Genomic DNA, 26,391 nt, shown 5'->3' on the forward strand with positions numbered 1-26,391 from the left:
GTTTCTTTTTGTAGTAAATTGGATATAAACACTGAGAATATTTTTGCATTATGAAACACGTTACACCAGTATAAAAGCACCCTGTACTGGATTTTATATTTTACATTATTATTGTCATATTAATATTGGTAGAGCACTATATTATAAAGAGTTACACAATTTATATGAACTATATTATGTATTCGGTTCTATTATACATGTATGTATTAGATATTATTATCATTATAGTGTATATACACTGCATATACACCCGTTTACTTCAATACTTTTTGATGTGTATTATATTTATTATTCATAGTATATTATGGGTACTTTTGTTTTTGCATCAGTCTTCAATGATTTCAGAGAGTTGCATAAATTGTATTTGTAATTTATAAATGTATTAGAATCTAACGTACCGTATATGTGATTGATACAGCGTGCTTTCTTTCATGTACTCATTTGATTTATTTCATATTCACGGCTGCAACACTCTGGAGTTCAGTTATGTTCCTCATTAGATTAATTAATTCCCTAACACGGCTCATTACTGAGTGTTTGCCAAAGTTTATTATCTGTGTTGTGCATCGCCGCCACTGGCATGTCATGATTGCGCTGGTAATATTAAAAGCGTTTCAGTGTGTGATCACATGTTGTGGGTCCAGTTTCCTCGAAGCGCTCTGTAAAACCACGTGACGCAGCTCTCCGTGGTGTCAGAGTGGAAAAGAAACAGGTAAATTCAGTCTCTCGCTTATTGTGTGAGCGAGTCGGTTCGTTATATTTTCCCAATTTAATAGTATCAAATTAGGGTTCAGGAATTATATCCTCTCCTGAATCCGACTAGAAGGTCGACAACGAGACCACTTGTCGGTCGGTTGTGTAGCCGTGTCTAAATATTGAGCCGGGTTTCTGGTTAGTATCGTCTGTTATTTATTTTCATTTTAGCGGCCTGCAGGCCTACCTTTGAGCCTCGGTGATTTCTGTGTCGAGTGCCCGGCCATTAGGTTATACTTTGGGGTATAACTGAATGCCACGGAGCGGCTGTGCAGTTTTATGAAGCTGCTACTTTACTAACGTAGCTAACTGGCTAACGTTAGCCTAGCTAGGCGAAACGACGTTACTAACGGCAGTTCGTTAAGTTAGCACGGCTAGCGGTCGTTGGTAAGACAACTAGCGGCAGCCGAGTGGCATTGGGCGTTTTTAGGTTTGGTCGAACATGGAAAGCTTCGCTGCTAGTTAGCCGGTTAGCTCAGTAACTTGTTGGCTACGGAGCTAGGTCGGCTAACGCTAACACGCTCCGCTCGGTTAGCTGGTTAGCTAACGGCTGTTTAAAGATAGCCTCGTTGTCGCCATGAGGCGGAAGCCCCTCCGAGACTTCAGCGCTGGATGCTTTCCTCTCAACTATTAGCTGGTTGGTTAGCATTTTGGCCATGTGGCTGGCTAGTGGAATAGGATATGTTCGACGGGGCCTGGCTGTAGGCTTGTTTGTGGGGTTAGTCCAAACAGGGTTTTACGTAACCGTGTGCAAGATTAAGGAGTCGCTGTCGATAGCAAGGTTAACAGTTTGCCATCAAACAGAGATGTAGCTGGCTGCCTTAGACGTGTTTGTATCTTTCAAATACAGCGTCTATCACGGGCTTTGTGATCATATACCGCCGCTTCACAATATAGGTTAATTAAATACCGCCGAGGCTATTTTTGATGGAGACGCCGTGTCATAATGTTCTGGAGAGGTGAAGAAGTTGGCAGACGTTGTGCACTTGTGAGCCTGGACGTGCAGCAGCGCCCAGTGCGCCGTGGCACTCTTCGCTTCCCGGGTCAAATCCGCGGCTAGCTTTTGGTTTCTAGACTTTGCCTGAGAATGGGGCTGAAAAAGCTCTTTGTCAACGTTTTCCAGGCGTCTCTGGAAAAACAAAGCTGATGGTGTCTTCTTGATACCGCTGCTAGCCCCCCCCCCCCACACCCCACTAGGCAGTAAGCCACCAGGCAGTTTGAGGAAGTCGTATTCAAGTGTACCAGACATGTACATGATATAAGTAGGTCATAATCACACATCTGTAACGTCTCTCTCCCTCTCTCTCTTCCATCCCCTCTCAGGTGTTATTCCTTTGTAAATACTGTTATTTGTATATACTGTAAATGATGACGTCCATGGGCGGGAACCGAGCCCGGAGCAGCTGGGAGCAGACACAGGGCCAGACACAGAGTCAGACACAGCACAAGCAAAGGCCTCAGGTACTCTCACCACTTTGACACACTGCCCAAAGGCTTTAATATGGGCAAATCAAGTATTACTTAATGTTACTTGCTTTGCTAGACACACAGTTTCTACTTGCTACAAAGCTACACACACCAACATTTGGGACAGTATTATCAAATCAATTATTTTGTAAAATACCATATTCATCCCACAATGATATGCTCTGTGACAGGATGTCATAGCATTTTCATTCCTACACTAAAACTAGCAATGCATTATTTTGATTGTGTGTGTCTCTAGCACATTTTCATTTGTTTGTTGTGGTCAGCTGCATTTTTTGCCTGATTCATGAATATTATATTTTAGTTATATTTAATTCATTTAGGCAGTCAAAAGCCATAACATCAAATACTGGATTGTATTAGATCCCGTTATTTCCCATAAAATGTTAGGCATTTAAGATTCATCTGTCTGCAAGATCATTTGTTTTTAGCGCATAGTGCTTCTGTGATCCTCTAGTGTTAACATGTTTATGCCACAGACAGTGAAGCTAGTCTGAAGAATGTACACGCGACAGCTGTGTGGGATGCACAGCTGTTTGTGCAAGCAACACAAACCGTAGAGGGGCACAACATTGTGTTTCTTCAGTGCTACAATGAACAGATACAGCATACACAGAAAATAAGTACAATGATGGTGAAGCACACAGTAGTTTTTAGTTGATTAAGCCTACAGCGGACACATGACAAAACAGCAGTCTGTCATGCTGATAGTAGTTGTTAAATTTTGCCAGCTAATAATTATTTAAGTGCTACATGTCGAGAAATGTGAGTTTGTGTTTTTTCACAAGAATACTTATTTTTCTGTTTGATACAAATATTGCATGTTTCGCTCCTGTTGTGACAGGCTACCGCAGAGCAGATCCGACTCGCGCAGATGATTTCAGACCACAATGATGCAGACTTTGAAGAGAAGGTCAAACAGGTGAGGCGATGAACATACTTGTGTCCTACTTTAGCTTCTCTGTGTGGTGTTTTTTTTTTTTCTTTCTTTCTTTCTTGCTCCTTTTTGAGAATAGTCAAGTAGCACTGCTTTGTGTTTTTTAGCATTGCAGCATATTATATTGGTAAAATAAAGCCAATAAATTGGCAAAATAGGTTTGTCATCAAGTAGAGTCCCAGCATTCAGTGCATTATATTAAGGCTGCACTGTTGGTGGATCCACCAACATTCCACCGATCCACCTTAAAACTAGCTTGAACTGTTTACTTAAGCATGACTCTCAATTTGTCTCTGTTATGAAAAGGGATCTGAGCAAAGGAGGGGTTTTGGTTAATTGTTTCCTTTCTGCTTAAAGGTTAAAAATCAGAGGTGTCACCCTGGATATTACTGCCTGCTGTGATTAAATTAATCTCAGCAGTTTTCTTTTTTATGACCGACTTGTCAACCCGTTTTAAACGTACCCACGTAGCTTTAATTTCCTTTTCAGTGGTGTTACACAGAATCTGACATTACATTATGTGTTCTGTCCACATTAATGATTAAATCAAAGTTAAAAAAGCAAGACCCTAGAATGGTATCCAAGTCAGAAAGTTCTTTAAACAGGTCATGAAGACCTTTTGATAAGAGCATGTGATATCTCTTGCATATGCTAATATAGAGTGTAATAATTTCAAAGACAAGGAAAGAGGACATTGTGTCACAGTCTTTAAAACAGTTTGAAGCTTTTTGTTCAAGCTACCGAAGTCACCAAAAGGCTGAGTCCATGCTGGTAGCAGGCGTGCTGTTCTGTAGCTAACCCTGTGTTCTGATGTATGGATGCATGAGTTTATATAATTTGTATAAATGAGATGCCAGGGGGTCACCTGTCTCATCCTGCCACTTCACCTTTTCCAGCTGATTGACATCACAGGCAAGGACCAGGATGAGTCTATGATCGCACTGCACGATTGCAACGGGGATGTCTACAGAGCCATTAACGTGTTGCTGGAGGGTAGCCCAGACACTGTGAGTATTGGCTTTGTGTGAGGGCTTAGCGTTGCGGGGGCCAGATTCTGGAGAAATCAGTGCCACACTGGCTTAGATAACTATGATACAGGACTAACAGTTAATGATTAGGGCTCTTGTGAAAGGTTAGCATAGTATGAACATGGGCAGTTAGTAGTTTAGATAAAGCTGCATGTAAATAAGCCACTAAGGAAAATAGATTCTCTCACATTTATTACTGTCACACTTTTAAAAGTGAAATTATTTAACAGGAAGTGAATTGGCCGATAATGCCACACAGGGCTAATTATTAGAATTTGCAATGTATGAAAACAAATCATGTGCAAGCTTTGATATCACTAACTGCTACAGCATAGGGGACACGTGAACCAGAAAGAGTGGAAATTCGACTTGCCAGCACATTAATCAGACCTGATAGAGGATTGTCAAGGTACAGTCTCAGTGGAGGGACTTTAAAATGAGCGAGTTCAATATGGCTCGCTGGGAAATTACAGACATGAGGAGCAGAATTAAGGAGCTGCTGCCAACTTGGAAGTAGATGTAGACTTTACCATGTGGTGAGGAAGACCATCAAAAACATTTTTTTTTATAACTCACTGTCTGACCAATTTTTTTTTTCAAGTCAATGCCATACTGATCACCAGGCAGCACTCAACATCCAACCGGCTTTCTTTTAGTTTTCATCATATCCTGCCCTGTTGTTATGGCAGTGTTCTACAGATAATTGTTTTCTGGCTTCATTACTTGGTGCAAAGTCATGAAAACACTACATCGATTTAAAGGAACCACAGTGTAATGCTTGTTTTCCCCCCCCTAAGGACTCTTGGGAAATGGTGGGGAAGAAGAAAGGGGTGTCAGGCCAGAAGGAGACTAGCCAGGCAGAGACTGGAGAGGAAGGAAAAGAGAACAGGGAGAAAGGAGGAGAGAAAGATGTAGCACGTCGCCGAGGTGGTGCGCCACGCAAAGGTCGTGGAGCCAGCAGGGGGCGAGAGTGTAAGTGTTAACGCTTCCTTTACTGCGGCTTTACTGTCTTGTTTTGCTGTTGTGTTCAAAGTATCTTTTAGATTATGAATATGAATTGTTTAGTCAAATTTCTGTGAGAGAGGTCTATGTCCTGGACACTCTATGCACATGCATGCACAATGAGCACTTCCCCATACAACAGTTCCCCCCCATTCCTAGCATGCAATATATAAATCTTGTCTGTTGACATGTTGTGTTTTAGTCTGAAGCCACAGTCCTATTTCATCAAATTTACAACATGCATGTTACGATTTACAACATGAGAATATTACCTCCTGTGCATTTTGACATGTTTCTCTAATAAAAACAAATACTGTACCTGTGACTCATGCGTCAGCATATGAGAAGCCTGGACGACTATCACATTTATCTACTGTTTGTGATTGACAGTAATTAAATACGCTGTACTTCTTGGAGAAGCAGCAGCAGGAGAAAGTGTTTGTTAACTTGTGCAACAGGGGGGCTCCTATCTGTTAGAGTAAGTTAAGAGTATAAATGTTGCATAGGGGCTACAAAATGACTGAAAATAGCAGGTTACTGACCTGAAGCACATTCAAGTAACAAGAGTAACACATCTTGTTTTTAAAGTGGAGATCAGCATCTCGTAGCTCAGCTCTACTATCCCCTGCAGCTGAAGTATGCTATTCAATGGGTACTAAAAAGGGGTACAAGGTTGCAGTTATTTAATAGCGTTTTGTGTTGAAGCTTCTGCATGTTTCTTAATGGTGCATCACACATGGTCCCGAAGGGGTGACAGTGCGTGCCACAGTAAATGATAGCCATCTCGTCTAGTACCACATTTTTTTTTCTCTCTAAACATTGACATATTTTACTTTAAATAATTCTTTTGACATCTGCATGCAGCATTGTTTCTAAATCTGATGCCATTCTCTCTTCTCTTAACTCAAGTCCGTGGTCAGGAGAATGGCCTGGATGGAGGCAAGGCTGGAGTAGCTGGAAGAGGTGCAGAGCGAGGACGAAGGGGAAGAGGCAGAGGAAGAGGGACTGTGGGTGAGTGGCTGTAATCCTTTATAGTTGAACTCACTGGTGAAGGAAATGCAGCTAATCAAAACAAGGGGATTTCTACTTTAACAGCTGCCATTCTTTTGTGTGACAATGGTTAGCAAACTAAGAAACTGAAGTAGGCCCTTGTTGTGTCACCAGGAGTATCTGGACGGCGAGGAGGCAGATTTTCGGCGCAAGGCATGGGGTAAGAGAACACCTGCGTTGTCTAAAACCAGAGGGCCTTTGTTCCACTTTTACCTGTTGCCATGGTCACCAGAGAGCAGGACCCCAGCCTATTGTTTAGCCTTAATCCAAAGGAAGGAGAACATATCAGCCAATGGGATGGAACAGCGTGGGCTGAGTATCCCTCTTAAGAGAATGCACGGTGTCTAAAACACTTTATTTAGAGTAAAATGTTGACAAATCCACTTAGTGGGGTGTCGGGGACTAAATTGATCAAAAAGTGTCTCTGCTCTCTGGTCCTTGGCTGTAGAATAACTGTTATATTTTGCTTGTTCTGTGTCAGTTTGTGTCTGTGTGTGCGTTTAATGTCAGTTGATGAGTTAGCGTCTTTTTCTGACAGCTTGACTAGTAGGTGTTATGACGGAGGAAGTGCCTCTCTCATCTGTGATGACATTCTTGACATTTAATGGGTGGTATCGTATTAGGACTTCAGTTGTCATAGCGATTTTCCTGCTTTGATGATGAGCATTCAGGTGTGATGTGATTTCACTCTGCACTTCTGGATCTTTAAATCTTTTCGGGGTCTGCTGAAGTCACATGTGACATGTTGCTTTCTTTAGCGAGGCCAAAGGCTGAAGTGGCGTCCTCCCAAGAGAAACCTGAATGTAATTTAACTCTTAGTAAAACAAACTATTAAATGTGTAGTTTACAGCTACTGTAAATGTGCCATAAAAATATATTTAAGGCACAGCGACTCAGAAGTGGGCCTGACCTGAATGAAATAAAAAGTGTTACGGTGTGATTCACAGATGTTTGCTCAAGTGGCAGCACACACAATAACTATAAGGTTACAAACCCTCATGTGTCTTTATGGTCGGTGTTTGTCTGATGCAGTGAAAATGTCTGACAATTTTAAGTATATTTGTAAAGTGCAGACACAGATATTGACTTGCATATCTCAAGGAACACCTCAATATGTTTTTCATACGGTTAGAATATACGCTTGTTGGTGAGCGGAGTGCTGGGGCTTCCCACCTGCAATCACGTGCAATGCTAGCTGGCGTGTTTTCACATTACCTAACCCCCACGCCGCCGCCTCACACTACACAAGAGTTCAGTGATTGCTTTTTGCTTCTTGCTGCTACAGTTTAGGAGGATACAGTTTACCAGCTTGGCTTCAGTGTCAGTTAAACACAGTAATGAGGTTGCCTTTACATGAAGCTTTCTTTGATCAGTTTACTGCAGCACGATGAGATGATAGTGGACAGGTTTGTGCAAGTGCATTCAAGGTAACATTCACATCACACATTCTGTTTAAAAACATCAGCACGCACTAAATTAAACTAAACGTATGCTAACAAGAAATGAATACCACTCTTTATTACTGACGGAATACGGTGATCACAGAGACTTTAAACGATTAGGATGATGGAAGAATATTGATCAGTTCATTCAGTATTGCACAACATGCACAAAATGTTTTGGTTTTTTTTAGACAAAGACAACAGAGGTAGCTGCAGTGCCAAGAATCTCAGACACAAACTCACCCACTCTGTCATTCTGTGGCCAACAGGAGGGATTAGGAGGAATTCGGAAGTGAGTCTGATGGGTAATGCTAGCTGGATAACAAAGCATAACCCATATAGCTAGGTTGTTATTGCTGCTTACTACTGTTATTACTAAGGCTACATTGACACTAGCAGCATTTCTGTTATACAGAATGGATTTATGTGGTTTTTGACGTGGAAATCAAGAATCTCAGACACATTCATGCTTTTGCAATATGAGAGCTGTTTAATCTTGATGTGTAGGACATTGTTTCTGGAAGTCTTTAGTGTATGGTGTTGTGTCATAATAGTTACTGAAGTAATGGAAATATTTTTAGTCTTAAGTAAGGGGGAAATGTGTGTGTGTGTGTGTGTGTGTGTGTGTGTCAGATTGTGCAGTAATGTGGATAAAGCATCCAGCGCATGCAATATTGTTGCATCAACCTCCGCCATCGCTGATGTTGCCCGGTTTTAAAGGAGATGCATTCATTATGTAGCGAGTTGTATTCACTTCTACCGCGGCATTGGTTGGCTCATTGACAGTGCTTCCTCTTTGGGCCAACTGTTAGCTGTCTTTGTGTTTGAGTGAAAGAAACCAAGGAAGGAGATGGAGATGGAGTCCCGGTTTGTTGTATCCATACAGGCGGGTATATACAACCCCGCTCACCCGCCTGAACATGGTTGACATTATAGGACACAGCTACACTCCTACGTGTAGTTTCTGTGTCAGACTGATTCTTATCTCGATTGAACCACTTAGGTTTGAAGCTTGTCCGGGTTTATCAACAAGCGCGTGTCATTTTCAGCCTTCCAAGAGAATAGCAGTGAGATCAAATAAAACTAGTTGACTTAAGATGGAGATTTCTTTCAGTGGAGGAGATATTGAGTGCTGACTGATGGATTCACAACGACATCCTGTGTGGCTGTTCAGTAATAGCTTTGAGACGATGCCGCTGTGCAATAGAAGGTACTATTGAAAATTCTGAGACTGTTCGAGCGTCAGTGAAAAGATTACTGCATTTACTCTTGCATAACTGCTCTCATCTAGCATCAGTTTCTGTGTTTGTGGCTGCATTGTGTATACTTGTGATAACTTTGGGATTCTTGGACTGTGTATTTACCCACTATGACTAAAAGCACACCGGCTTGCCTTGCATTGTAGAGTGACTGACAGGTATAGTGTTTGTTACCGTACCGTCACAGGCAGATCGGAGGCATTTTGCTTATGCTGTTGCTCTGGATTGTGGTCTAAAAAAACAAAAGCTTGATCATCTACTTTTATTTTGTTGTGCTTCTTGTAATTGTTGCCATTATTTTTCCTCTAAAGCCAGATTGATAAGGGGCCCAGATATGATATTGCAGGAGGTGAGAGGTGAGTGCATCGCCTCTGGTGTGTCTGTTATTCTTGCTTTCTGTAGGGAGACTTATGAGTGCCATAAATCAGAAGACAAAATCAAAATAGAAAGTGTTACTCCCCATTCTTTTAATAGGATGTGAATAAGATATGCTCTTCCTGAAATGTTATGTCTTAAATCAGCTCACGCAAGCTTTAAATGCCTTTTTAGATTTTCACAGGAATGATGTTAGACACATAATGAAAGCTGCTTTGCTTGACTCAAGAGAGAAGTGTTGTATTTAATCATGTTGCTACTTTGCACCAGCTGTAACTTTTTTAGAATACACGGATGTCTCAGATTAATGAAAGACATGCAGTACCAGAAAAGAGTTGTTCAGGAGCAACAAAAAACGTGTTAATTGCTTACACCTACTTTTATACATGTCCTGACTGCACACAGTCTTGAAGACAGCAAATGTTTTGCTTCAACCTCCTATCATTTCCTCTTCCTGTCTACTTACCTCAGTCAAGTGTTTCTATTGGCTATAAAGCCTAATTATGATAACGGCAGCACTGAGGACAGTATTCATGCAATGTGCAGGCACAAACCTAACTAGATCCCTTGTGGTTTGATGCTCTTAAGAACTGAACTGGGGTCTGCTTCTGCTTAACATTTTCAAAACTTTGACCTGTAGTAGGTAAGTACCTACTACCGGACCCCAGATGTTTGTGTGCGGGCACCCAGCTGTGGCTCAGTAGTGTCGAAAGCCCTCCAGCTGTTGGTGAGTACGCACACTCAGTTCTCAACTTCTCCATCTCTTTTTCCAGAACATTCAACCCTGCTGACTATGCAGAGCCAGCCCAGACAGAAGAGAACTACGGGGGAGGCAGCACCTGGAACAACACAGGAAGCGTGGAGCTGGAGGAGGGAGCTAGTAAGTTAATTTATTAAGTAGGGTTGCCCTCCAATAAGAGACGGTAATCTTATCAATGATGCATCTGTTTACTGTCTAAAGAATTTAAAAAATCAACTTCAGCATTTCTAAGAAGCCCCTGCAGGAAAAGATGAAAGGAAGGTTCACTTGCATTCAAAGGTTACTCCCTTTTTGATGCCCTGCGTCGATGCTTTCGTCATCAAGCATGCGCGTTTTACAAATACCTGAATCCCAGACATATTGTCCCAGCTCTTTACATCCAGGCTGTCTGTGTGTTCAGGAGTCTATAGGATAATTATCTCTTTTCATTACATTCAACTTTGATCTCCTCACCTCTGCCTTTGTGTCCAGGGTTGGAATACTCTGCAGGAGAGGGAACAAATTACCCGCCGAAGTTTGACTCTGCTCCTGGTAAACCTGCCCTCACTTCTCTGAAAGATGCATCCATTATTCTGTTTGAAGATCTCTTTGCCCATCACAGTAGTATTGAACTGCTTCTCTTTGACTCATAGGTGCTTGGAGGACTGCCACAGAGGAGTGGGGCACTGAGGACTGGAATGAGGATGTGAGTGTCTCGAGGTTAAACCCAAAGTTGAATCAGATTTGATCACCGTTTCACTGGCGACTGAATCTCCCTTTTAAACTTGACTTACTTTTGAATCCAGATGTTTTCTTCTATTTTTTTAAAACTTGTACACTTTCTTCCTCTGCAGCTCTCAGAGACCAAGATATTCACAGCTTCCAGCGTGGCGTCCATGCCTCTGCCTCAGGAGAATGTTACCATCACCAAAGGACAGAGGTCTCTGATGCACTGTATTAGCCTGACTATTGCTTTTCTCTGAACCAGTGTAGAGCTTACATTTGCTTGGTTCCACCGTTCAGCAGAACACATTTAATGGACTTAACATGTCAATGTGGCATTTAACTTGATAGATAACAGAAAATTGCACCCTAACAAATCTTAAGTATTACTGTAAATTAGGTCATTTTCACACGTATTTATTAAAATGATTAATAGATGATGAATTTGTTGTTGGCCGAAACAATTGGTTGATTATTTGATTCATAGATTGATTACCACTAGTAAATATTTACTAATCCAGACATACTACTAATATATATGGTAAATATTGGCACAAACTTCTCAATTATTTTGCTGTGGTTCCTTGTTTTGCACCATCCTAAACGTAATGTTTTAATAAATAGTAGTTGCAATCATTTGTTGTAGCCTGAGTGAATGGTTCAGTTGACACAGATCACATTTTAAATGTTTTCTTATCATAATTAATATTTTGGCTTTGCTACAGGATTGACCTTGCAGTGCTCCTGGGGAAGACTCCCCCGTCCTCCTCCTCAGAGACAGAAAACCCCCCCATGGAGGCCACCCAGCCCCCCTCCTTGTCCCAGTCACTGGTTTTCAGCAACTCCAAGCAAGGGGTGCCTCTTTCCCAAACATCCTCCAGCACCCCTTACACCCAGCACAGCATGGTGAGACTCCTCGGATTGTATTTAACTGATAGAAGGAAAAAAAAAGGGATAGAGCCATTCACATAATGTCCCAATTACACTAATGCAGCACTATTATGTACATCATTGTGGTAACGGCGGGTCATAATCTGCCAACATTGCAGGTCAGCATGCTGAGCAAGGGTTTCGGGGATGTGGGGGACCCTAAAGGAGCGAGCACAGGAACCACTGGCTCTCAGTTCCTGGAGCAGTATAAAACAGCCCAGGCACTGGCCCAGCTGGCAGCCCAGCACTCCCAGACCGGTCCTCCCAACACAAACCCTTCATCCTGGGACACCAGTGTCACCTCGCTGGCACAATACGGTGAGATGACATCCTACTGTAATTACTTTAAAATATATTATCAAACTAAATGTCCTTGTTGAAGTACTTTTCTTAAATCCCCTTGAATATGTTGAGGATAATGTCGACTGGTATATTTAATAAAATATAGATATATCTTTTTTTTCAATCTACTGCTCTCAGGGTTTCTTTGTTTACTTACATTTTCTCTCTCTGCATTTTCCAGATATGAAGACTCAACCAGAGTCTGCGGTCCATACACCCTTTACGAAGCGGCAGCCCTACCAGGCCGCCACCTCAACCTCGTCCATGTTGGATGTTTTCCTGCAGGACAAAGGCCTGCCTCCTTCCTCCTCGTCTTCTTCTTTACCCCAACAAACAACATCCTCACCCCATGTGGTACCTCCGCCTGCTTCCTCCCTTCCCAAAATGGCAGCAGTTCCCTCTCTAGGGCAGCAAGTTTCCCCAAGTTCCTCAGATGCCCAGAGTCCACTGCCTTTGCAGCAGCACAAACTCAAACAGCAGAAGAAGAGGACCTCCATCACAACAAAGGTACAAAATCTAAAAATTAAATGACGAATGGACAGCCTCTTAAAAGGTGTTGTGTGCATTTGGGCAAAGTTTAAAATCTTCTTCTTCCTTAATCTTTCTCAGATTCCTGCGATGGCGGTAGAGATGCCCGGCTCAACTGACATCTCAGGCCTCAATCTGCAGTTTGGGGCGCTGCAGTTTGGGTCAGAACCAGTTCTACCAGAGTACGAGTCTGCCCCCACCACCGCAACATCAGCCAACCAGGTTCAGAACAGTCTCTACACTAGCCCCAGCAGGTTGGTATGGAGGCAGGCAATTTACTATGATTGCAATTAACCTTCACTGAACTTGAACACCAAAACAACAACTTTGCAAAGGTCTTTCAACTGTAAATGTTTTAGAAGAGAAGAAATCATATCCTAAAGAATTTGCAGTTTCTACTTTTTGGTGGCGTTCACCAACTCTAGTTCAGTTGATCCTCAGTTTAGAGTTAGATTTAAAAGCATTCTCGTCTGGTGGCTTTTAAAGAGAGCGTAGATACCAGCTTCCCATTCTGAAAGGGCTGCCTGACAGCAGTGAAGTGGTGATAAATATCGCATACACTTAAGTTGAGTTTTTTAAATTTTAATTATTATATTAATAACTAAAATACATGTTGCTTCCCATCCACAGCAGTACAGTGCTTAGATCCTGTGCCAGCTGGTGATGCCAATCAAAATGTGATCACGCCTAGATTCCTGTAAACAACTCCAGAACAATACATGTAGTGTTGGTCGACCTTACAATTCTGTAGAGCAACTTTCTGAGGAAATTTGTGCGTCACTGTTCAACCGTCTCAAGGCCTTAATTCATTTAAACCCTTTGTTGTTTTTTATGGAAATTTCCTATTTTTTGTTTCTTATGCAGAATTCATTAGAAGTTCTGTGTCATAATGAACGATTTCAGTTCACACCTCTAAAAGTGCTTTAAAATTTAAGTTGTGAATATCAGTTGTCAAGTCAGAACCACTGTTTGTTCCCTAAGAACACACTCGGTCTTGACTTTGATACCGTTACAATCTGCAGTGAGTCAACTCCAGCTCTCTCCAACTCCAGTCAGATGGACCTGTACGATCAGAGAGCCCCTCAGACGCGGCGCTACCCTCCCTCAGTGTCGTCCTCCCCTCAGAAGGATATGCAGCCCAAGGTAAGACCAAAGCCTCCCTGTTTTTAACCTTGCTTGCTTGTCCACACTTATTTAGTCATTCAATTCAGTTCTTGAGTTTTTTTTTAAAATACATTTTTCAGGCGTCACAAGGTTTTAATTCCTCACTCTTACTGAATTTATTTCGAGATTAATCTGCAAATGATGAAGAGAACGCAAGTTCTTGATGAACTATAGTGTCAGTACCAACAGGTTTAACTCCCCTCATTGTTCCAGACTTAAGTTGTCATCATTGTGATGCACCACCAGTTTCAGACCTCACCTGTAGTTAAAGTGCTCGGCATATAAAACAAGCGTCTTAGTTTCCAAGAGCCCAACACCCTTCAGCTTCTTATCAATGGCCTGTTTCCATAGAAACATGTGAGCTTACCTTCATTGTTGGTTTTACAGAATGGCTTCAGTTCAATACAAGCAACACAATCTGTGGAAGGTAAGTGTCTATTTTTCAAATTCACAGCCATTGTTGAAATTGTCTGACACATTTGACACACCACTCTGGATTGGAGTTTATTCTAGAAATGTCTCGTCTCCCTCTCCACAGCTGCAGCAGGCTCTGCAGTATCCGTGAAGTCGGCCTCTGATTCAGTCACGCAGGCATCTGTCTCCAACATGGGCACTTTAACCGACAGCCCTGCCTCCTTGTTGACCGCATCCAATCAGACATCTCTTAGTGCCCTGGGGCACAGCGAGGACTTGCCTCCAAGCACCATCCCCCCTCCGCAGCACAACAAGTGAGATGAAGCTAAATGAACATGCTATCATGAACTCCGGGTGAACCGGACTATCAGTGATTGTAATGTGAATTGGTCATAGTTTAGACTCTGAACCTTCCTCTTTGTTATTTATTTATTTATTTTTAGCTCTCACCCATCACAACAGAACAGTCTTGCTGCATCTTCAGTGCGGACATCCAATTCAAGCTTATTGGTGAGTTCATGTTAATTCCAGGTTCCTATCACCTCAAAGTATCATGTTGTCTTTTGCTTTTTTACATCCATTAAAAGAGCGCATCAGATTTTTCAATGTGGGTTGTATATACGTGCTTGTGCAGTACATTTATCTCCCTGCGTCTCTGTAAGCATTTTCAAAGCTGCTCTTCCTGTCCTGACAGCTGGACACATTAGATGTCCATTGACTCTAATGGAAATGTAATCTCATCAATCCTAACTACATCTTTTCTCCCCTTCCTTCCGTCTTTACAGCACCCCAGCGTAGACGGTGACTCAAGCCTTCACTCCTCCTCCTTCCCTTCCTCCGTCTCAGCCGTGCCGTCGTCATCAGTCCCCTCCTCCTCTTCCTCGGTGGCTGCTGCGCAGGTGTCGTTAGGGGCCCCTCAGGCCTCCTCTGTGGGCTCTGCCACGGTTTCAGCTCCCTCTGGCCTCGGCCCTGTCAGCAGTCTGGCCATGGGCCTCAACACTGCCTCCATGGGTGCCCCAGCTGTAGCCGCCGCCACTATGTCAGTCTCCACGACTGGTTCGGCCATTCCTTCTTCAGCTACTTCCTCATCTACACGCGGCTCTGCAGCGTCCTCAGGTAGACACAAGCACAGGACACTTTGATATTCTGCTCTATTTCTTTACATAAACTATATTTTGCATTGTGAACTCAATCAACAAAAGTTTATTATTAATATTAATAATAATAATAATAATAATAATAATAATTAAAGCTGCAAGCAGCGATGGTCGGGCCCTCGCATATGCGCGCACGTCGAAATGTGCGCACGTCGAAATGTGCATAACATAACCTTGATAACCGCAAGAAGTTTCAGACAGCTCTGAGAAGGTGCTTCCTGCCGATGCCTTCTTTGAATTTTTTTTATTGATTGCCACGCCCACAGCGATTCCTTAAAATTCATAATTTTGATAACTTTTACTCAGGGAGTCTATGTGAATACTCCTACCAAGTTTGAAGTGAATTGGATACAATCCCTAGGAGGAGTTCGTTCAAACATGACCCCTTGTCAACCAGCCCAGAACAGCAAAAATGACAATTTTCATAGAGCGCCACGCCCACACCATTTTCCCAAAATTCATCATTTTGATAACTTTTACTCAGGAAGTCTATGTGAATACTCCTACCAAGTTTGAAGTGAATTGGATACAATCCCTAGGAGGAGTTCGTTCAAACATGACCCCTTGTCAAACAGGCCGAAACACCGGAAATGGCGATTTTCATTATTAAATATCTCGCTTCCTGTTCATTGTGGCTTATTGCTCCAAGAGAGTTTTGTGTAGGTCCTGGCATGTTCTACAATTCGGCTGAGTTTCATAATTCTGTGACCAAAACTGTGGCGGGGCTGTTCGAAAGAAAAATTCAAGGGGGCGCTATAGAGCGCTTTTGCCCCGCCCCCTCATTAATTATGCAGCCGAATTGTGCATAATATTGCTCTTAATAACCCCAACAAGTTTCAGACAGCTCTGACAAAGTATATGATAGCCGCACAGTTTTGCCCGAAAATCAGCCCAAAAGTCAATGGAGTCTGGTTTTTCGGTGAAAAAAAAGGCAGCGTCCACTTTGACGCTCCGTCACGGCCACGCCCTCTGATAAAAAGTTGAAATTATTTCTCAGATGTCAAGTCCAAGGCCTTGACAACATCCACACCTAGTTTGAGGTGGATATGATCAATATTGTCCGAGCTGCACGCCATCTCGTAAAAGTGGTCTTTTTTGTCGTCACTAGGAGGCGCTATGAAAATCACCGAATATTTTTGTGGAAATGTATTTTAGACCAGACTGCCATTATATATTCAAAGTTTGGTGAAGATTGAAGAATTTTTCACAAAGTTATAGCACTTTGAAATTTTATGGAAAAATGGAGAATTTCGTGGCCCCGCCCCTCTGACATAGTACATCAAAAAGTTATGATTTTGATAACTTTTCATCGTCAAAGCCTCATGAACCCATGTGCCAAGTTTCAAAAGGATCGGACGAAAGCCCTAGGAGGAGTTCGTTCAAATGCGACCCCTGGAAATGAGCCAAAAAACCTGAAAAGTCCAAATGTGACAAAAATTGGACGCCGTACGGTTCACTGTAGCCCGGTGCACCAAGAGACTTTTTTGTGCGTCTGGGCATGTTACATACTCCCACCAAGTCCCGTACACGTGGGCGAAACCGTGGCGAGGGGCACCTCCAAAAACGCGCACGTAGGTGGCGCTGTGGAGGCATATGCGTACGTCCATGTGTGAGACCCCCAAAATACGTAATTTTACACCGGACATTGGGGGGGTAGGCAAATTTTCGTGAGTTTTCGGGGGGATATGGGCTGTCGAAAAGGCGATTTACTTTAAGTCTGAAGAATAAGAATAAAAAAAAAAAAAAAAAAAAAAAAAAAAAAAAAATAATAAACATTTGAAATACAATAGGGCCTCGCACCGCGTGCTCGGGCCCTAATAAGTGTTATTATAATATAATACAATACTTTTAATTTGTGTGTTCAATATGTGTTAGCATTACCAGTGAGTTAATTATAGCTTTGGTCATTTGGTGTCGGGGCTTCACAGTTCTGAATAACTTGCTGGTTAAATGGATTGTCAGGATTTTATATGCATCCTCGGTTCGGTTTCATCATAAATTTGTCATTGCTGCAACTATGGTTTGCCTACAGAGCAGGTGGAACAATAAAAAATAATTGCATTGGGAGCACTGAGTGGAGCTTGTCTGTGGAGTTAATACTAATATTCCCTGTAAGCCTTCATTTGGCACGGTTTTAATCAAAGCTACATAGTTGACCAGGTGATGATGATGTAGAACTGTGTAACCATCAGGGCTGTTTGTGTGCTCAATTCTGAAGATTGATTTTCTGGCAAGTTTCCATAATTTCATCATATTATATTATACAGGGCTGTTTCATGTGGTTGTATGAACGCATGCTGTTAAGCCTCCAGTGGTGCAACTGTGTTACCTGTGTACTAAACAATAATCAACCCTATTAATTCAAATTCTCAGAAGATGTGACCTTTTTACTTTGTACAAGCACCGTTTCTGTCAGGACTGGTGCTGGATAAATTGGTTTCCATTTCCTCACAGGCCCTGCTATGTTTCCATGTTTCTGACTCATCTTGTTCTCAGTTTGGTTCCTCTGAATTTTTTTTTATTTTTCTTACTCACGTCAGATTTGTTTTTCCTTTCTGTTCCTCTGTCGGTGTATAGTTGACTGAGAGAGATGGTTGATTGTGTGGCCTTAAGTTTAATTTGACACTAAACAATAAAGATGCTCATAGTATTTTCAGTTTGCGTAGTTAGTTATAATAGTATTTACTTGTAAACTCCAAGATCCACTGGGCCTGTCTGCGGCGCGTTGCGTCATCATGAGTATTACGCCATTCTAGTCAATGTATCAAACCCCACTGGCTCCGTCGTGGTCCATTTCAGACGCGTCCCAGAAGCGTTTCGGCGCTCGGCTACACGTGCATTACGCTCCTATTCTATTTTTGATGCGTCAATTTATACAGACCGCCTCAAGCGGGCAGAAGCCAGACACAGAAAAAGCAAAGAGAATCTGGTGGATTGTAGAAGCATGTTTAGAAGAATATACACAAAATCCAAATCTGAGCAAGTAAACAAAGTCTGGCGGGCTAAACACTCGCTTCTGAAACGCTCCCAGTGGGGTTTGAAATCACGTGCAGGACGAACCAAATACGTGATGCTCACGCAACGCACCGCGGACGGGCCCAGTGGATTTTCCCAGTAAGGCAAATGAATACATGTTTTTCTAAAACATATTCATGTCTTTGTGTGTACAGGGAAAGCGCCTCCAAACCTGCCACCCGGGGTGCCCCCTCTACTGCCCAACCCTTACATCGTGGCTCCTGGACTACTGCACGCCTACCCTGTAGGTCCCTGCCAGGGTCAAGTCAGTCTTTGTACAGTCTGAGCTTTACCTGTGCTTACCAGAGTTCATGTTACGTCATTATTACAGTAACACGATTTTCTGACTCATTTCGTGCTTCGTCTCAGCCTCAGGTGTACGGCTATGATGACCTACAGATGCTGCAGACAAGAATACCGCTGGTGAGTTTTGTTTTGTGAATGTTTAACCGCAGCAGTAAAAACAGGCGCAACAATTCACACTTGATTTGCTTTGTGGTCTGTATTTTTCATTTTTATTAATGATTTCTCTCTCTTCAGGATTATTACAGCATCCCTTTTGCAACTCCCACAACAGCACTGACTGGCAGAGAGGGCAGTCTGACGAGCAACCCTTACTCTGGTGAGGCGTCCTCTAATAATAATTGTGTAAAAGAGCTGCTGGGTCTGTTCAGCAGTTGGCTCATTAGCTTCTTGTGCTTATGTGATGAAGGAACGGTTGCTTATGGACCCAATCTTATGTGATAATCTCACAGAAAGTGTCGGTGTAGGGTATTGAGCTTACTGAAAGGAGTTTGTGGCTGTTGATAGAAACCGAGCCCGGCAGGATCGTGTCTGTGGCCACACACATTTTTATTTTTTTATTTTTCATTGGTAGGATAACACAGCCACATGCCCATTTTAAAAAGATTTAATGAGATTGAATACTCGTAAATGGTCTAAAGAACATCGACTTGCAGTCCAGTTTGTCCTTGGTCAGTTATTTTGGTATTTAAGACTTGCTGTTGCATTTACCTGTTACAAAGATTTTTCTTGGTGATGATTAGCACCAGGGTTTGAATGTTTCAGCATCTTTTCAGATGTGGCTCCTCACAACATCCCCCCCCCGTAAAATTGTTTCATGTGTCCTTTTACTTTCGGTACGTTTATTCATGTAATTATTTTCTTAACCTCACATGTGATCTTCAGTAACGTCCCATGTCGTGTTGTCCTTTTTCCTCACTGGCAGGCGACTTATCAAAATTTGGTCGAGGTGATGCATCCTCCCCGGCTCCAGCCACCACATTAGCTCAGACACAACAGAACCAGACCCAGACGCATCACACCACACAGCAGCCCTTCCTCAACCCCGCGTTGCCGCCTGGCTACAGCTACACGAGCCTCCCATACTACACTGGTATGCCGGGCCTGCCCAACACCTTCCAGTACGGACCTGCTGTGTTTCCGGTGAGAAAACCTAAGCCTCTACTGGCTAGCTAACTTGCTGGCTTGGTTTTTTTTTTCTTTCTTGTTTTTATTTTTTTATATGATGAGGACAGTGCGAAGGTTTAGACAGGGTTAGGATTATTTTAGCGTCCTTGAGATTTTGATGACTCCACCAGACAAACTTCGGTCACCCTTCTGTCTTTTTGTCTGTTGTTTGCCCTTGCCGACTCGATGACATTACATGCCGCGGTGTTGTTTTTATCCAGGTGGCTCCTACCTCGTCAAAGCAGCACGGTGTGAATGTCGGCGTCAATGCATCAGCCACACCCTTCCAGCAGGCTAGTGGCTATGGTTCCCATGGATACAGCACTGGTGAGGCACTAAACCATATTGAAACGGCATGTTTAAAGGGGTCCTGCTCTATATACTCGCAATAACACTGTGCTGATTGTCACAATGAACCCATTGATTTCTCATCGATGTGGAGCGCATATTTCATTTGAGCTCTGCAGCATCGACAAGCATAAACGTGGTGCTTGTGTAAAGACGTCTGTTATGCTTGCGTCAAGGCAGCTGCTAACGGTTCATAAAACATCCTCGTCTGCTGAGCCTCTCTTGGCCCGTTGGCCTCAAAGTCGAACAAAATGTCTTCAAATTGACCGTGAGCATGATTTTATGTTCAGGTTTGGTCGTGTCTGATCATTGGAAATGCATCTGCATCTTGAACCCAGTTTTCATTGCCTGTTGCACACAAGGAACATGCCTCTATATTTATTTATTTTTTTATGAAATGGCTTCTCGTGAAAATATACAGGACTGCCATTTTAACGGAATGGTAAAGGGAAGATGGGCTTGAACAGTGGCATCTGGCTCCACCAGTCGAAATAACAGAGGGATTAGATTATCGGCCTCCTGCTGTCTTTCATATGTTGCTTTGCTCATTTCAGAAAGTGGAGATTGCCCCAAAGGCTTCACCTTCCACCACCACCACCATCTCCTGCACACACATTCATCTTAAACACTTCAACAAACGGAGCACCCGTCACCCTCCTGTATTTCTTAATACAACTCCCCCTTTGAGCCCATTTTCTCTCAGCAGTTTCACATTTTTTCCCGCGTGGCCTTCTGGTGTCTGCTCCATTTTCTGTTTTCTTTTTGTTTGTTTTTTTCTTTTTCAGTGACGCTGTTTTTTATTTTCAGACTTTTTAAATTCATCACTCAACATCCACCTTTTGGTCACTACATGTGCGACACCTATTTGTTCTAAGCTGCACCATCTGCTGCTTTCTGCCATCACCCAACTCAAGCTCACTCTCCAACCCCCCCACCCCTCCCACACACACACCCTGCCTGCCCCCTCACTTCCCCCCCACCTCCTCCCCTTGGACTTGGGTCAAATAGTACTTGCAAATGATGTTGGCGTTGATTCTGACCTCCTTGCTGCACTGGATGGGCAGGCTTTGCCACACGGGACAATGCACTTGGTGTCAAAGTTCAGATAATTGCAGTGAAGTATTCAGATGCCCGTGGAGTTTCCTAGAGGACTTGACACTACTTGTATTGTCAGTTTGGTAAAGCCTGTCCGTGTCGTGCACGGTTTCAAACAAACGCTCTGAGTTATTTGCAAATGCTGTCTGAGGCAGGTCTGCTTCCCCTGCCTGGTGTGTCTAACGCTGTGGGCTGCGGCTGTGTGTCTGACTGTTGCAGGCTATGAGGATGTGGGCCAGGCTTCAGGGAGTGGGGAATTCTGTAAGGGCGGATACGGCACTGCCGTGGCCGCTGCCGCTTCTGCACAAAACAAGCCAGCCAGCTCTGTCACCGGGCCTGGAGTCGGTGAGTGCCGCCACATGCCAAATTAAAAACAAAAAGGAAAAAACAAAAAAAGAAACCCTGTCCCTCCCCTCTTCCTCCTTGTGTCACCAACCTCCTCCTCCCCCCCCCCCCCCTCTTTGCTCTCGTTCCTCTGCCTCATCGCTGATGAGCTGTGCCTGTGGGAAGACCCATCACACTACATATGCTTTTAGACAGCCCGATGCAGCCTGCCTCTCTTACAAGCCTCGTCTGCCATTCTGTCTGTTACCTGTTGTCTTCCAGGGCAACTCATCATCAGTCCAATCTGGTTTAGATATTTCAGACAGTCATGCTGCTGATTATGAGGTTTGGTGTCAAAAATTTGGCAGGTCACAAGGCCTGTGGCTGCCATGAGCTGATGAGTTCCTCTGGTTGATGCTGTCCCATTTCCCCCTCTGTGTTGCTTGCTCTTCACTCATGTTGTCATTGCTGCTATGTTCGTCTCCAGAGTATCAAGTTCGCTGTTCTGCGGGTGAAGTAGGTTTCAATCCGAGAGCGAGAGGGCAATAAAATATCTATTCCTTGATCAAACGCTGCCGTTATGAGTGTGTGTGACTTTCTTATTGATCTTTCAGACTGGCTGCTTGTTGTGTAAATGTGATGGCAATTTTATATGTTGGTCTCATGTCTGAATGAGCACCCGAGACACTTTTACGTAGGCGACAACATCAGTCCTCCGAGCTTGGACCTTGCAGCACAAGACGGGTCTGAATCAAGAGATGAGATTCACGTAAAGATCGCAACCGCACACAGATGAGCATCGCTGGCTCTGACAGTGGACATTATTTAAGCACCAAATAAGTTTTGCGACGGCTTCAGATAACGCTCACGTTTTAATGACTTCAGTACTATAAATGGATGTGGGGCTAGCAATGTTACGTATCTCATGTTTGCAAACAGACCAACTGTTAACAGTATATTTTAAACCTGTCTTTAATTTGCTTTGACATTGGCAGTCAACTGTTTTGGACAAAGGCTTTCAAATCAATTAAAATGCAAAAAAAAAAGAAAAGTAGTCTGAAGTATGGATTTGTGTGGTCTTGACAAACGTAATCTAACATTGAGTGACACTAACACTAACACTTTGTCACTAGAACTGAGTGTTGAAAGTGTGTCTTTCTTGTCCAGTGTCTGTCTTGTTTAGCACACCAGTTGACCCTGTTTTGCTTGTCCACGGCGATACAGGGGGTCAGTGTGTGCCAGAACAACTACAGCAGTAACCACCAGATACAGTCAGATTCAAATCACTGTGACTGACTGGAACTGATACGCTGCGACATCGACACATCCTTCTCTGCTCTCTTCCTCTTCATCTCATCCCTCTCCATCTCCTCACCCTGTCTCTCTCTCTGCTCTCCTCCATTAAGGGGAAATTCTTCTGGAATCATCTATGGACTGTCTGACATAGATGTTCATTTAAATTTCCCTGGATTGTCTTTTTGTTTTTAGTAATGTTTTTCAGATGCCTAAATTAGAGAAAGTGTTGCCATAAATATAACGTGTCTATATAATTTTAGATATTAGACTCTCTTATGTAGGTTAAAATCTGAATAGAACCATGTGACTGGTCATGGTTTGTTTGCTGGGTGTTCCCCTTTTCCATGCCGAGTTGTTCCAGTTTTGGACTAATCGAGTCTCCTGTCTGCTCTGTCTCTGCAGGAGTCTCTGTGACATCAAGCAACACGGGGGTACCAGATATTTCTGGGTCTGTTTACACAAAGACGCAGGTAATTACACATCATACAGATCTCATGATGCTTGTGCTTATTTAAATTTTTAAATTTTTTTTTTTTTTTTTAAAGTTAGGACGCTGTGTAAAACGTAAACACAACAATTTACAAATCCTTCAACTACATATGTTGTCCTATATTAAATGCAGTCCATTTCTGTGGACTTCAGGCTGTGCTTTCAGACACTATAATAATCAGATCTGTGGCAGAAGTCAAGCACTTATTAATGGAGGCAATTTGACTGCATGCAATTGCCCCTAAGTGTTCTATTGCAGCTCGATTCGCGGCTGCAGCGCTCTCCTTCAAATACTTCAGATTAAAAAATACATAATTATCCTTTAATGGTACATTCACAGATGTGTTAGTTACCCATTCCACAGGCGTATCATCACAGGTGCTGGCTTTTGTTTTTTGTGCTGGGTAACCATCTGGATTGTCCTTTTGATCCTCCTCTTTAGCCCGGAGGACACAGAGTTCAGGATTTCCTAAAACAATTTAAAAATGTCAGACCGCAGCATACTTGCACACTTTCCTGCAGTACATTTCAAATGAGCTCAGACCAGAAGCAGCCAAGTTTACTGTTGTCAGTAAAGTGTTCTTAAGCCCATGTAGTAACTTCCTTTATACAGTCATGCTGAGGGGATGAAGGTCACGGCCAGTCATTGTTGTTTTGTGTAGAGATTTTTCTGAAAATTTGGATTGTATTACGGATTGTAGAAGGTGACATGAACCTGTTTCTCTGTGGTATGTTCCAAACAGTGGTCTGTCAGTGAGACTGACTAATATAGTTTGCATCAAAAAAATAAATCTGTCCTGTGTCTCACTTCCTCCTGCAGTCGTTTGAGAAGCAGGGTTTCCATGCTGGCACGCCAGCAGCTTCGTTCAGCCTGCCCTCGGCTCTAGGGAGCGGGGGACCCATCAATCCTCCGGCTGCTGCTGGCTACGCCCCGGCCCCCTTCATGCACATCCTGGCACCACACCAACAACCCCACTCTCAGATCCTGCACCACCACCTGCAGCAGGACGGACAGGTAGTGTACAGGCTTCTGTTGTTGTTTGTCTCTGTCACGCAGGTCGTTTTTTTTTTCCCAGTCCTGTTGGTCCCAACCAAGAAACTTCCCAAAGTAATCACAAAACTATATAGACTGACAAATAACTCCTTATTAGACGGTGCTACATGGACCCACATTGGGAAATTAAATTCCCCTCAGTTAACAGCAGATCATGCAGCACTTCACTGCACCAAACGTGTTCATCCACTTCTCTGCTGTCACTGATCTCACTCACAAATAATGACTGACAGGTGGAAAAGGGACCAAAAGAGATGTGCCCTATTTTTACGAAAGGGAAACGTTTCTTTGTGGGCACGATGTGTCACTCACCTTTCGCATGAGGAACTGCCAAAACACACAGGATAGGTGATAGATCACCTCTGTTTTATGGTTTCATGTAATGCGTGTGTGTGTACGTGTTTGCATACAGGTGTGAAATAACTTTCTCCTCTCTCGACAGAGCGGCACTGGACAGCGCAGCCAGAACGCCTCCATTCAGCAGAAGTCTCAGATCAACAAGTCGGCATACAACAGCTACAACTGGGGGGCAAACTAACATCCACTGTCGGGGGGGCCCCCTACACTGTTGACAGAAGCTAAGAAGGGGGCGCATCACTCCTTCCGCAAACGGTCTCCACATATAAACTCCCTCTTCCTCCTGCAGAGATTCCCTCCCCCAGTCTCTTGGCCCAGCACTCCTGTCCTGCAGCTCTGGCTGCGGTCAGAGGAGGTGCTGTGCCGAGAGAACGAGCACTGTAATGATGCATGGATGGGTGGGAGGGACAGGAGGGGCTTAGAAAGAGAGGGAGATTGGAGCTTAATGGTTATAGAAATACACCATCAAGAGGTGAAAAATTGAGTGTTGGGAATTTGTATCATGTTAACCAACCACCCCACCCCCACCCCCCTCTGCCCTGCCCCCTTTTTTCTTTCACTTATATGTAACATAGAACTGTTTTCTAAAAGAATGAACGTTTCCTGTATGGTCTTTTTTTTTTTTTTTTTTTTTACCTCCCCCCTTTTCTTTCTCACTGATGGGGAGGATTGAAGTAATACCTGAAGGTGGGGGGACAGGCTGGTTTTGTGTTTCTCACCATCAACTCCCCACTTGTTCATTTTGGTGGAAACTCTTTCCTCCTACACAAAAACATCCAAACACAATAATTTGCTTAATTGCTGTTAAACGTTTTTTTTTTCTTCATTTTTATGTCATTTTAAGTTTGAAGAAACAATTCTCTAAATTGGTAGAGTTGTGAAGTTTATTTTTTACCAAATATAGATATATTATATATAAAGACATATAAGCGAGCTCACTGGCTTGGACTGTGAGGAAAGTGTGTTTGTCATGTGACTGCGTGCATGTTTGTACACACAGGGGGCCGCGGGTTGTGTACTGTGCTTTGTTTTCTGCCTAGCACAGGATTTTTTCATTACCCCAAAACTTGTACAGTAACCGTTTCCCATGCGTTATGAATATGTTGCATAAAAGGTCCCACCGATTCTGCAAGAGATGTTGAGAATGATTTCAAAGGCCAATACACACACCCAGTCTGCCTTCCAGTGTGTTTTATTTTGTTTGTTTCTGAGGCCCCCCCACCTCCTCCCCGCTCCACCACCTGTCCCCCATCATAAAGAAACCTGCAACATTGAATACTGATGGACAGAATTGTACTATGGGTTTTTTGTCAGTGATTTATTTTTTTCTTTTTGTACTGTGCGTTTTAAAAAAAATTTAAATGGATAAACTTGTCTTGTACATATATAAAAAAACACAAGTACTGTAGTCCCTGTTTGTTCGATGGCTTATTCCTTTTCCTTCTCAAATCCTTGCAGACTTGTTAGCTTTTTGTTTCATATATTTTTTTTATTTTGTAAAAATATATAAATATTAAGTAAATAAACAAGAAAAAGACATTTTCATCATTTTGGATGTGAATGTCTTTTAAGAAACTATATTTGTTTCTCATGTGGCTTGTAAATACAGCAG

At 42.9% G+C, this 26,391-nt stretch overlaps 1 protein-coding gene across 7 annotated transcripts; it reads left to right on the forward strand.

Annotated features, from left to right (window-relative positions):
- The first annotated feature begins 560 nt into the window (after positions 1 to 560).
- Positions 561 to 26,391, forward strand: ubap2l (ubiquitin associated protein 2-like). 7 transcript variants are annotated; one of them, XM_027286274.1, is made up of 30 exons: positions 561 to 712; positions 2,077 to 2,214; positions 3,086 to 3,163; positions 4,075 to 4,185; positions 5,004 to 5,178; positions 6,118 to 6,219; positions 6,373 to 6,418; positions 9,271 to 9,315; positions 10,108 to 10,214; positions 10,566 to 10,625; positions 10,727 to 10,779; positions 10,928 to 11,013; positions 11,522 to 11,702; positions 11,846 to 12,044; positions 12,250 to 12,575; positions 12,678 to 12,850; positions 13,619 to 13,739; positions 14,148 to 14,187; positions 14,299 to 14,488; positions 14,618 to 14,684; positions 14,960 to 15,290; positions 18,502 to 18,590; positions 18,716 to 18,769; positions 18,887 to 18,968; positions 19,575 to 19,792; positions 20,038 to 20,143; positions 21,479 to 21,604; positions 23,282 to 23,349; positions 24,189 to 24,383; positions 24,865 to 26,391. In XM_027286274.1, the coding sequence occupies exons 2-30, from the start codon at positions 2,119 to 2,121 to the stop codon at positions 24,958 to 24,960; spliced, it is 3,621 nt and encodes a 1,206-aa protein (XP_027142075.1). In that variant the 5' UTR covers positions 561 to 712; positions 2,077 to 2,118; the 3' UTR covers positions 24,961 to 26,391. The 7 variants fall into 7 exon arrangements, with proteins under 7 accessions (XP_027142075.1, XP_027142078.1, XP_027142081.1 ...); XM_027286277.1 differs by having other exon boundaries at positions 13,649 to 13,739; XM_027286275.1 differs by lacking the exon at positions 561 to 712 and adding an exon at positions 720 to 891.

The sequence above is a fragment of the Larimichthys crocea genome, chromosome XIII (genome assembly GCF_000972845.2).
Source record: "Larimichthys crocea isolate SSNF chromosome XIII, L_crocea_2.0, whole genome shotgun sequence".
Lineage (NCBI taxonomy): Eukaryota > Metazoa > Chordata > Actinopteri > Sciaenidae > Larimichthys > Larimichthys crocea.